The sequence below is a fragment of the Mirounga leonina genome, unplaced genomic scaffold (assembly GCF_011800145.1).
Source record: "Mirounga leonina isolate KUSES-001 unplaced genomic scaffold, KU_Mleo_1.0 Mir_481, whole genome shotgun sequence".
NCBI lineage: Eukaryota > Metazoa > Chordata > Mammalia > Carnivora > Phocidae > Mirounga > Mirounga leonina.
In genome coordinates this window covers 3,199,813-3,211,327 of record NW_023270773.1, presented here as the reverse complement: position 1 = coordinate 3,211,327, position 11,515 = coordinate 3,199,813, and the positions used below count along the sequence as shown (strand labels likewise).

The 11,515-nt window shown below is 57.1% G+C and overlaps 2 protein-coding genes across 5 annotated transcripts in view; both read left to right on the top strand.

Annotated features, from left to right (window-relative positions):
• The window catches only part of BCR (BCR activator of RhoGEF and GTPase), a 121,882-nt gene extending 116,654 nt beyond the window's left edge, over positions 1–5,228 (top strand). Inside the window, exons 20-23 of the mRNA XM_034989260.1 lie at positions 700–834; positions 1,423–1,528; positions 2,038–2,200; positions 2,536–5,228. Of these exons, the coding sequence (XP_034845151.1) occupies positions 700–834; positions 1,423–1,528; positions 2,038–2,200; positions 2,536–2,625 (494 nt within the window). The 3' untranslated portion in view covers positions 2,626–5,228. The remainder of the gene's footprint in view (positions 1–699; positions 835–1,422; positions 1,529–2,037; positions 2,201–2,535) is intronic.
• A 2,124-nt stretch (positions 5,229–7,352) lies between these two features.
• SPECC1L (sperm antigen with calponin homology and coiled-coil domains 1 like) overlaps positions 7,353–11,515 on the top strand; it is a 144,018-nt gene continuing 139,855 nt past the window's right edge. For 2 of the 4 annotated variants that reach the window (XR_004676332.1, XM_034989261.1), the window contains exon 1: positions 7,362–7,611. Coding sequence is in view for 3 of the 4 variants with exons in the window: in XM_034989261.1 (XP_034845152.1) it covers positions 7,604–7,611 (8 nt within the window). In the remaining variant the exon portion in view is untranslated. Of the gene's footprint in view, positions 7,612–11,515 lie in introns of all 4 variants that reach the window. The other 2 variants (XM_034989265.1, XM_034989264.1) reach the window with 2 other exon arrangements.

Here is an 11,515-nt window from a genome sequence, read left to right as displayed (position 1 = left end):
GTACCTTTCCTTCACTTGTTTTATTTTTTAAATGAAAAGAAGAGGGAGCGGTGGGAGGAGGTTCTGCAGAAGCTCGTTCTCCTGTCTGAACCATGTGTGCACGGCTCCCGCAGAGTTGGACCAGGGGCTTCTGTGGGGCCGCCCCACCTCGCAGTGAGGTTTGGCCTGCTTCCCCCGGGTGGAAGACCAAAGCCCAGGAGCCAGGGTGGTCTGACTCTTAGAAGTTGGTGGACCTGCCTCAGTCCCCAGAGGAGGACACGGAGGCCCCAGAGGCTTCTCGGAGCGGAAAGTGGCAGAACCAGGACTTGGTGCCTGCATCCTCTTCCCTCCCTGGCCTGTGACAGCAAGGGCCAGTGGCCATGAGGCCAGAGGCACTGGTTTGAAACTCTAGAATGGAACAGGTGGTCGCTACAGAGCAGAGCCTCCCAGTCCCTGCCTGGGCACGGTGTCTGGCCGCCGCCGGCCTCAGTCCCTTGTGGTGGCACTGCCGCCAGGCCACCCCTTGCCCGGCAAGGGAGCGGTGGGGAGGACGCCTCCCCTGTCCGAACCACCGGCATGCTTGGAAGAAGACCAGCTGCTGGAAGGAGGGACCCCAAAAGCCATCTGCCTGCTGTGGGCTGTGCCAGGCTGAGGCAGGGAGAGCGGGGCCCTATTTGGGATCCGTGAGTAGGCCGTGCTCCATCTCCGCACTCCTTCCAGATAACAAGGACGTGTCGGTGATGATGAGCGAGATGGATGTGAACGCCATTGCCGGAACGCTGAAGCTGTACTTCCGCGAGCTGCCGGAGCCCCTCTTCACTGACGAGTTCTACCCCAACTTCGCCGAGGGCATCGGTGAGCATGGGAGGTCTCCCCCTCCACCACGGTCCGTGTTTCCGCCCAAACTTTGCCGGTGGCGGGGGACCGAGAACCTCGCTGGTCCTAGAAGGCCTCTGCCCATCCCACAGGGCCTCCCATTGTCCCCATCCCTCCAAGTATCCCAAGAGGGTAAAGCAGCCTCTGTGCACGCACCGGGGTGTGGGGTCCTAGAGGCTCCTTCCTCCTCACTGGAGTGCCCGCCCTGCGCCTCTCACCCGGGTACACGGGGTGATGAGGGAGCTGCCAGGGCCCCGAAAATTCCCGCCCCTCCCTCTTTATGTTCCCTTCCATGCTCGGCTTCTCGTGCCTTGGGCTCTTCCAAGCAGGAGGTGGGAATGGCCAAACCGGCCAGGAGGGCAGCTCTCCTGCCCCTGGTCCCTGCGGTGCCATTCAGCCCTTTGAGATGCAGAAGAGGCACCCATCCTGGGGTCACACTGGGGGCCATGCTTGTGGGTCAGGACAGTGATGGGCCTGGACTGCCCAGTGCCCTCTGACACGGGCCCCAGGAGGGGCCTCCAGCTTGGCTGTGACCCTGAGAATAACACCCCTCCTAATCCCCCGCAGCTCTGTCAGACCCTGTTGCAAAGGAGAGCTGCATGCTCAACTTGCTGCTGTCACTTCCAGAGGCCAACCTGCTGACCTTCCTCTTCCTTCTGGACCATCTGAAAAGGTAACCCCAGCTCTTCCTCAGGGGCCCAGGGTTCCAGGACCCCCAGGCCGCAAGGCGGGTTCTCTTGTGGCCCACTGGCTCCTGTCACACTGCATGGCTCCTGGCGCCCTCTTTCCCCACTCCTTGTCTGTGGTTACTCTTCTGCCCTGGGTCCTAGAGACCTTGCCACCCTCCCCGCTCTGTTCCACAGACTTAAGAGCAGAGATGCTTCCGCTACAGCCAGTGGCTGGGCTTTCTCTCCCCAGCAGGTCATGGCCCAGAGCTGGCCCAGCCACCTGCCAGTGTCAGGTGCTCTTTGTCCTAGGCCTCTGCAACCCAGACGAAGCGGGGTGGGCCTGCTTTCGGCACAACCGGGGGTGGGGTGTCTGTGTTCGGAGCCAGCCCAAGGCAGAAAGGGGTGGCGCCCACTGTCATGTTCCCCAAGCGCTACAGGGTGGTCTGGCCCCTTTGTCTCACCCCCACCCTGAAGGCCATGTCGCAGTAGCACCCTCTGCTTTGGCCCTCTGCAGGGTGGCAGAAAAGGAGACCGTGAATAAGATGTCCCTGCACAACCTTGCCACGGTCTTCGGCCCCACGCTGCTCCGGCCATCGGAGAAGGAGAGCAAGCTCCCTGCCAACCCCAGCCAGCCCATCTCCATGACCGACAGCTGGTCCCTGGAAGTCATGTCCCAGGTATGAGGAGACAGGCTCCAGCTCACGCCGCCTGACCTCACAGAGGTGGCCTCTGCCTGGCCCACGCAGGGTCCTGCCAGTCGTTCCCACCCGAGTTGTGCAGGGGAGGGGGCGAGGTGCAGAGAAAGGGACTTGCCTGAGGCCATGTGGCTGGGAAGGGATGGGAGGACCCAGGCCACTGCTCTTCCTGGGGCTTCTCAGGGCTGACCTGGTGTTCCTTCAGGGACGCTCAGATCTCTTGCCAGAAGGGGCTCATTGTCACCAGCATACTCTGCAGCTGTGAGCACCCCTCTGAGCCCCTTTCCTCTTTCCTCCTCCCTGCTGTGCCCTGGCAGGTCCAGGTGCTGCTGTACTTCCTGCAGCTGGAGGCCATCCCTGCCCCTGACAGCAAGAGACAGAGCATCCTATTCTCCACTGAAGTCTAAAGGCCCAATTCCATCTCCGAGAGGCCGGCAGAACAGCCTGGAAATCTCCTGGCAAAACGGGCTACCCACAGAGCGGGAACCGAATCTTCTTGAGGAGTAATTGGGCCACCTCGCCCCCAAGGGCTGGACCACCTGCCTAGAGACAGCTACCCAAGGCAACAACAGGCTAAGTGGCCTGGGCAGTTCTGGGCCTCTGGGTCCTTGGGTCTGTGAGCTCCCGCCGGGCCTCAGACTGCGGTTTTCCATGCTGCCACCAGAGGGCGCCCCAAGCCAGCATGTCTCGGCGCGCAGGCCTGGCCGTGGGACCAGGCGAAGGGAGTGGTTTCTGCGAACTTATCAGAGTTTAAAAGATTTCTACTGGATCACCCGTCAAGATGCACCCTCTCCGGGGAGAAGGGAACACGACCAGATTCCCTCACTATCGTGTCTTGAATAAACACCGATGCTGCTTCATACCGTGCGGGCCACAGCCCTGTCCCTGGGGGTTGGGGGGGGCCTTTTCAGTTTCCCTGACTTAGAAATTCGGCTCTGTTTGTGTAACAGGGTTTGGAAGAGCTGAGTCAACACTGTGTAGCGTTTGACCTCTTTCACCTCCTTCCTTCTCTTTCTTTCTAGAAGGAACTCTGTCCAGAAATGGGTCTTCCTATTCTGTCCTCTTGCTTTGGTTTTGCTGTTCATGTGCCCCTCGGAAGGCAGCTCCCCATGGAGTCATGTAACGTCTGTCTGTCTGTCCAGGACTGACACCAGGGGGAGGGAGGCCCAGGCTGCGCACTTTATGGCTTCTTCTCCAGGGATAGCGACCCTGTCCACTGCCTGCTGGGCACAGGCTCTCCTCTTCGGCTTAAAAAGGCCTCAATCTCTCTGGCTTCCTCCAGCCTGTCGCCCCCTCTGCCCACACTCTCCCTTCCCCCGATCGTCCCCCCACACAGATCACTTCATTCTCTCGCTCTCTGCTGAACAAACTCAGTAAACTTTTGTAAAAGTTTCCTCTTGGCAGCGACAGCTTGCTGACAGCTTGTTTTAAACTTTGATCCGAATAGCCTTTTGATACTTGAATATTTTTAAGTTTTCTACATAGTTTCTAATTTTTTTCCTAACAGATTCAGATACCTAATACGATATTAGAATGTACTCCACAGACGGTCCGTGTCCCAGCAGCATTTTGTCTTCCTCCACACGCCGGCTCCGTTTCTGTCAGGAGCCGGTTCTAAAGTCTCCTGAGCATCAGGAATGGGGGAGGGTTAGGAGCAGGGGGGGGCTGTTCTACTGGCCAGGCTCAGGGTGCGGGGCTCCTGTCCTGGAGCAGGCAGAAGGACAGACGCGCGCACACACACACACCCCCGCCCACCCTTCCTGCTCTCTCCAAATTCCAGTAGAGAAGCCGGGACATTCCTAGTAACCCTCCTGACCACCCAGCTTAAAGAGAACGAGGGAGGCCGCTAAGTATTTTGAAGAAACAAATCTATGAAAAATTGCATTTTTTTTTTTTTTTTTAAGAGAGGGTTTAGGTCAAGGAGAAAAGGAACCACAAGAAGCCAAGTTTCCATGCTGGTCTTGCAAGAAGAGAGGATGTAGTGAACCAGAGGAGGGAGGTGATGGTGTGACTCAGGAAAAGGTGTTTGCTTGTCACGTGATTACACCAGTACCTGGTGGCAGTGTCCCATGATCCTTCCCATGTCCTGGGTGGCAGGGGTGGGGGTGGGAGGGCTCTCTGACAAAGCAGCTCCCGCCTGAACTTGCAGCACATGGCGGGGGGCTGGGGGGGGGACGAAATCTGCCCCCCAACCTCCCCTCCGCTTGTGGACCTGCTGAAGCAGGGGGGCGGGGGAACGGCAGAAAACAGTCTCTTGAAGGTTTTATGTCCACATACTATGTTTCTTTGTACTTTTTTCTTTCGAGGAGAGCAGACCTACCATTTTAAAGTAGTCCTGCTTTCCTGGGTGCGGGGGGGTAGGGCAGGGAGCAGGGTCCTGTGCCCTCTGCACATTTCTGGATTCACTGGGTTTCTTTCTCAGGCCTGCTGCCCTGGGCCGCCTCTGGCCTGGCTCCCCATCCCCATCCATCTTAGCAACCCTCCAGCCCTGCAAGGGGAACGCACTTGGCTTAGAAAATCTAAACCCAGCCCTCGTTTCTGTTCCCCTGGTGTCATGATTTGCATCTGTCGCATTGAAACTGGAAAGCAATATATCAATGTCCGTGCCAATTTTCATTCCCTCCCCCGCCTCCTCCCCCTTTTTACTTTTTATTTATGTAGAATGTGTGCTGTTTAATGACGGAATGACCACTCTTTCTCGTGTAGCTGTAAAAGCGCTCTTTTGCCGGGCCACGAGGGCAGCGGTCGCTTCGGGTCCCCAGCCGCCTCTGTGGTCCCATCTCACACATGGGCCTGTGGGCTGGTAAGGCCTAGAGCCCAGACGAGCTTCCACGAGGCTCGGCTGCTGGACTCTGCCATGAGGAGTGATGCCTTCCTGCCCCAGCCCCCGAGTCTGGAGCCGTGAGCTCGGCTGGTCTCAGCAGCTGCAATTCCTGCTTTGGGCTCAGCCTTCCATATACCACGGTGGGGAGAAGGATGCTGAGACTTCCATTAAAGTTACCTGAGACTACTTTTGTCAGTGGTGATTGCTCCATTCAGAGGAGAAACCACGATCGGCGCCTCTGGGAGGGGCTGGGGTGGGCGGCAGAGCAGGAAGAAGCTGCAGGCGACGAAGAGGGCCCGGCTGCCGCCTAGGAGGACAGTGCGGCCCGGCGCGAAGAAGCCAGGCCCCGAGGGGCCTGCACGCCGCAGGCAGACGTGTTCGGACGCACGGCAGCCACCGTCCCGCAGAGCGGGATCCCGGAGCCCTGGGGTTTAGGGCAGTGGGGGCACTGGCCGTGTCAAGCCCAGGGCCAGGGAGGGCTCAGCCACACACAGCCGGGCCGTCGGTCTCCGTGGTTTCTGCGGGCGCCGAGGTCCGGTGGAGCGCGGGTCACTCTTAGCTGCCGCCAGCCTTGCCCTCAGAAAAAGCCTGTCCAGCCTACAGGGAAGTTGTGCCCTGGGGTGGAGACAGGCGTGGGCCATGCGTGCAGCTCGGGAGGAGCTGGGGCTACGGCTCACCTGGTTGGCTGCAGATGGCTGGGGCGGGCGGGGGACGAGGAGGGTCTTCTTGTGGCTCCGGGTTGGCTCCCAGGGGTGGGGGCATCTGCCTGGACTGGTTCTCCCTCCGGCTGGCGTCCAACGCTGCTGCCTGTGGAGCGTCACCGTGACCAGTTCACTGTCCTGGGGAGAGACGGGGGCCCTGAGCCCGGTGCGGCCCTTCACGGGATGCCCTAGGGCTGAGCCTCCACCCTCGCAATCCCCAAAGGCCTCAGAGCCCTTCCCCACAGCACCCCCAGCATCTCCTCGCACGGGTGTAAGGGTTGACCTTGGCTCTTGCCTGCATTGGAGAAGCTTCGCGTACCCATATGCCACTTGTCCACTCTAACATTCGCCAATGAGGAACAGGTGCCCCTGGCCCTCCTCCAGAGTATTTGACCCCTAAAAGGCTACAGTTAGCTCTCTCTATCCCTACAGTCCTGATCCTATTTGAAAGCCATAAAAAATATAGTAATAATAATAATAATGAAAAAAATGTTAAGGCCCTACTGCATCTCTCCTAATAGGATTTGATTTTTAGGGCAAAAGTTGACTGCACCCAAATTCCTAAGAGCAGGCAATGTCCAGCCAAGCCTAGGCCAGTGATCCCAAATCTGAGATGTTCTACCTCAAAGGGCCCTCAGAGGCCTCCTAGTCTAATGCCTTTACTTGACAGATGGGGAAACTGAGGCACACAAAGCCGCGCCCCACCCCCCCGCCCCTGACCCTGGTGTCCCAGAACTAGTTGATGCGCAGAGGCTAGGATGTCTGGGTTCTGCTGGCCCCCCCAAGCTCGCTCCCTTTCTGCAGGACTGGACAGGGCTAGACCTTGACCACCAGCTTTGGCCTAGACGTAGCAGGGCTCACGTGGGCACATGGGCTGAGGCCTCCAGGTGTCCCACACGCACACACCCTGGGCAAATAAAAGGAGGGCAAAATTTTGTAAAGAAATCTCAGAAAAACTTGTATACCTGCCCCCCAAAAGAATGCCTCAATTGCCTTAAAAAGAAGCCTTTCCGTGGGCTAACGATGGGCTGTCTGTCACAAATAGCTCTGGAAAGATAAACAGAAAACATGAGGGGGTGACAAAGAGACCCAGCTCTTGAAGAGGCCTCCTGGAGCAGCTGCTGTGGGTCCTGCCGAGGGCCCTGCCTGGAGGAGGAGGGCCTGCCAGGCCTGGGGGAGGGGGTGTTAGAACTCAGCCGGAGGCGAGCAGGTTGGGGCAGGTGGGGCAGGTGCAGGCAGAACCCTGTGTGTCTGTCACACCAATACTCACAGCCCAGAAAAGCCAGGGAAGACAGGGCCTGACTGCACCTCTCACCGGGTCGAGATGGGGAAGGAAACCACCTGCTTTGGGGGGACTGAGGCTGCTCATCTGTGCACGCCCGAACGAGATGCACTGAGCACCCTGGGCCAGGCAGCCAGCTGGACTTCACGTGGCCACGCGGCCTGAGAAAGGCCTTCTCGGGGCCTCTTGGACCAGTTCAGCTAGAACGGTGAGGGCTCAGTCCACGCACCGGCTCCTTTTCCATTCCCTTCCTGTAGGGGGAACTGGTCAGCTGACCAGAAACTCTTCCTTAGGGTTTTCAGTCACTGCGTTGAAACCCGAGCCTGGCAGCTGGGGTTGTGTCAGTTCAAATGGGATTCTGGACAAAGAGGGGCCTTGGGAACCGGGCCTAAGTAGCTGCCGACTGAGTAGCCACAGAAGCGGAGGTGCCAGGATGGTGGCCACCCCAGACCCAGGAACTTCCCGGGGGTGAAGGGCTTGAGTGACCACAGACACGTGGACCTCCCAGACCTGTGGCATGGCCCCCCAGGGCCAGCAGGGGAAATCCAGACCCACCCAGAGGGAAGCAGTTGCTGCAGATGCTCATGTAAGTATAGCCACAATTTAAATTACATGATGGGCCGGTGTTGACAGACTTCCCCCCCACTCCCCCGCCGGCCCCTTCAGGATTTGCTGTCTCAGCTCTGATCTGTGGTTGCCCCATGCCCCAGTGAGCCCCGGTTCCCTCCCAGCTTCAGGGGGAAATGGGCCAGAAGGAGAGAAAAAGAGGGGAGTAGCTGCTGTTTCTTCTATTTTTCTGAAAACAGTATTGACAAAGTTGGGGAGTGACAATCAGTAGTTATTTGGAACAAGCTGAGGTATCTGGGACCTTTGTTTGTGTTCTCCATTAGGTAAACACTCCTGGGCTGCACTTCCCAGCTGGGGTCCTTTCCCCTGGCGACGGCCAGGAAACAAGGAGCGATGATTTGGGGAGCCCTAACCACTCCAGCAGGCTGGTCTCAGGCCTCCGAGTTTCAGCGCCCACCCCCAGGACCTGCCTCCTGCTGAGGCCGTGGGGGGCCCTCTTCTGCCCAGCTGGTATTACCCACACCCTCCACACCCTCTTCATGGCTGACCTGGAGTTTTCCACTATGCCATGGCCGTTATGAACCAAATTGTGTTCCCCCGCAATTCGTATGTTAAAGCCCTAACCCCCAATGTGAATATATTCTGAGACAGAAGCCTTTAGGGAGGTAATTAAGGTTAAATGGAGTTCTTCATCTGATAGCACTGGTGTCCTTATAAGGAGAGGAAGACACACCAGAGATGGATCCCTCTGTCCCCACACACATGCACACAGAGGAAAGGCCATACAAGGACATGGTAAGAAGGTCCTCGTCCACAAGCCAGGAAGAGAGGCCTCAGGAGAAGCCCCTCCCTCCTGTGGTGTTTTGTCACGCAGCCTAAGCTGACTAGTACAACAGCCTCTGGCCTTTGGCCCTTTGAACTCCTGAATGTGGAACCAAGCTTGGAATCCAAGTCCCCCCATGCTGCTCCATGGGGGTCCAGGGTGACAACCCAGAGGGAAGGGGTTGTCACCCCCTCATCCAGGCCTCATCAGTGACCCTCACAACCCCATTTTGTGGTCTCCTCTTCCCCTTACAGTCGATGCCAATCTCTTCTAATTCAGAGTCACTCTGTGGCTCCAGTGGGTGACCTCACCATAGCCACCGTCCAGATATGGCATGTACGGGGTCATCCCAAGCTGAGGCCCACATGCTTGCCAGTCTCACTGTGAGGGTCCCCAGCAATGGCGATCTTTAGGGGCCCAAAGCCCCAAGCAACCTCTCCCCACCCCCTCAGCTCCTGAGCCTCAAGACCCCCTCCCCCAGAGTTCTGAGTTCCCAACTCAGGGTCAAGGCCTGTGCCTCCTGGGCCAGGTGGGTGGGTGAGAAATTGTAGCACCTGAGAGGTTGGTCAAAGCTGACCCCAAAATGTGGCAGGGGCAGGGAGGCCTCAGGACACTGAGGATTTCCTAAGCCCCAGTGGAGTAAAACCTAACGGGCCAACAAGGCTGGATGGTGGGCAGACTGGCTCACACTGCCGGGAGGCACGTGCTGTGGCCTTTGGCCTCGGTAGTGTGTGGCCTCTGCTTTCAAGGTACTTAGGACTAAGGCCACATGCCTGTCCCAGCTGGACCATGTGGTCCCTAGAGCTGGCTCATGGCCATCATTCTCTCTGAGTCTCCTTGCAAGAGCACTCCCATGTTCAGACAATACCAAGCTTTTGAAGGAGGAAGTGGCTCTTCCATCGTCCCTGTAATGGGTGAATTGTAATCCCCCCTCAAGATATGTCCTCCTGGAACCTTGTAATATGATATTATTGGGTATAAGGGTTATTGCAGATATCATTAAGGTAAGGATCTCAAGATGAGATCCTTGCAGATTAGGGTATGCCCTAAAACCAAGGACAAGTGTCCTTATAAGAGACAGAAGAGGGGCACCTGTATGGCTCAGTCGTTTAGCGTCTGCCTTCGGCTCAGGTCGTGATCCCAGGGTCCTGGGATCGAGCCCTGCATCGGGCTCCCTGCTCAGCGGGAAGCCTGCTTCTCCCTCTCCCATTCCCCCTGCTGTGTTCCCTCTCTTGCTGTGTCTCTCCGTCAAATAAATAAATAAAATCTTTAAAAAAAGAGAGAGAGAGAGAGGGAGAGACAGAAGAGAAGACACGGAGACATGCAGGGGGAACACCATATAAAGGTGAAGGCCGAGATTGGCATGATGCCTCTGTCAGCTGAGGATTGTCGGCAGCCAGAAGCCAGGACAGAGGCAGGGAACAGATTCTCCCTCCAAGAATCCAGAAAGAACCGCCCCTGCTAAAACCTGGATTTGGGACTTCAGCCTCTAGAACTGTGAGAGAACCCATTATAATTGTTTAAAGCCCCCCCGCCCCAGCCCCTCGTTAGTGGTCATTTGTCACGGCAGCCTTGAGAAACTAATACAGTCACCCGGCTAGTAAGTCCATCGCTGTGGCCAGATCCTGGCTTTCCAGCTCCCTCTCCTGTTCACCAAGCTCCCAGGGCATTCCTGCTCAGAGCAGACATGGATTGTCCCTCCTCTGTCCTGGTGCCAGAGGCTGAAAGGCTGGGACGGCCGGGGAGGCAGGGGCGGAGGCCTTTGGAGACAAACACAGGGATCATCTCCAAACACCACATACAAGCCAGCCTGGGGGCTTTGGCCCCTGTCCTCCAGCCCTTCTCCCACCACCAGTCCTGCCCACAGAAGACCCCAAGGAAGTCGAGAGCGCCTTCCTGGCCTGTTCCCTCAGGCAGTTCGACCTGTAGACCCCCTGTGCCCCACCTCTGCAAATGTGCCCCTCCTCTGCCAGAATCCTGTAGATGCTTTTGGGCAACAGGCTTGAGCAATGGGAAACTGAGTAAGGCAAACGGTCCCACGGTGACCCCCGGGGCTGAGTACAAACAGCCTCATGAGGTGACTCATCTCAAAATGGCCACAGGCCCCGATGGACCAATGGGCTACTTACAACCAGGCCCAGGGACCAAAAAAGGGAAAATTCCGCAACATTCCCATGCCTCCTCCCTCCACCCTATAACTACTCCTTTGTTCTGCCTTGGCTGAATTCCTTTACCACCCGTACCCCATTGGGACCCCCCACAAATCCCAACACCGCTGCCCCATAAACACGCTCAGCTCGCTTCTAGCTCCCAGAAAGCTGGGGAGAAGAAACAGCCCTTTCTAGACTTTCTCGACTCTCCACCCCCCTAGTCATACCCACGCCTTCCTTCTCCTTTGTCGTCAAGCTCCCGGGAAGGGGCCACCTGTTCTTGCAATCTTGCCCCTCAGTGCCCACTTCCTTTATGTCCAGGTCAGCCTGGCTCTGGCTGGAAGCCAAAGGCTGTTCACCGCCCTGACCGCCTCTGACATGGCTATCTGTCCCTCCTGACATGGCTATCTGCTCCTCCCTGGCTTCTGTGACAGGCGTGGCCTGCTGACCAGTTTGAAATTAATTCCCCAGGGCCATTTTATGTTTTCTCAAGGGGAGTGTCTTCCTTTCCTCCAGATCTTCCTAGAACTTTTCTGAATTGGCTTCAGGTTTTCCTGCAAAAGCAGTGTGCTTTGGGTTCAAAACAGGATAATTATGTAATGTTATGTCCCTCTTTTTTTTTTTTTTTAATTTATGGGGCACCTGGGTGGTTCAGTCAGTTAAGCGACTGCCTTGGGCTCAGGTCATGATCCCAGAGTCCTAGGATTGGGCTCCCTGCTCAGCCAGGAGTCTGCTTCTCCCTCTGTGCTCTCTGTCTCTCAAGTAAATAAATAAAATCTTAAAAAATTGTTTAAATTTTATTTATTTGGGGCACCTGGGTGGCTCAGTCATTAAGTGTCTGCCTTCGGCTCAGGTGATGATCCCAGGGTCCTGGGATCCAGCCCCGCATCAGGCTCCCTGCTCTGCGGGAAGCCTGCTTCTCCCTCTCCCACTCCCCCTGCTTGTGTTCC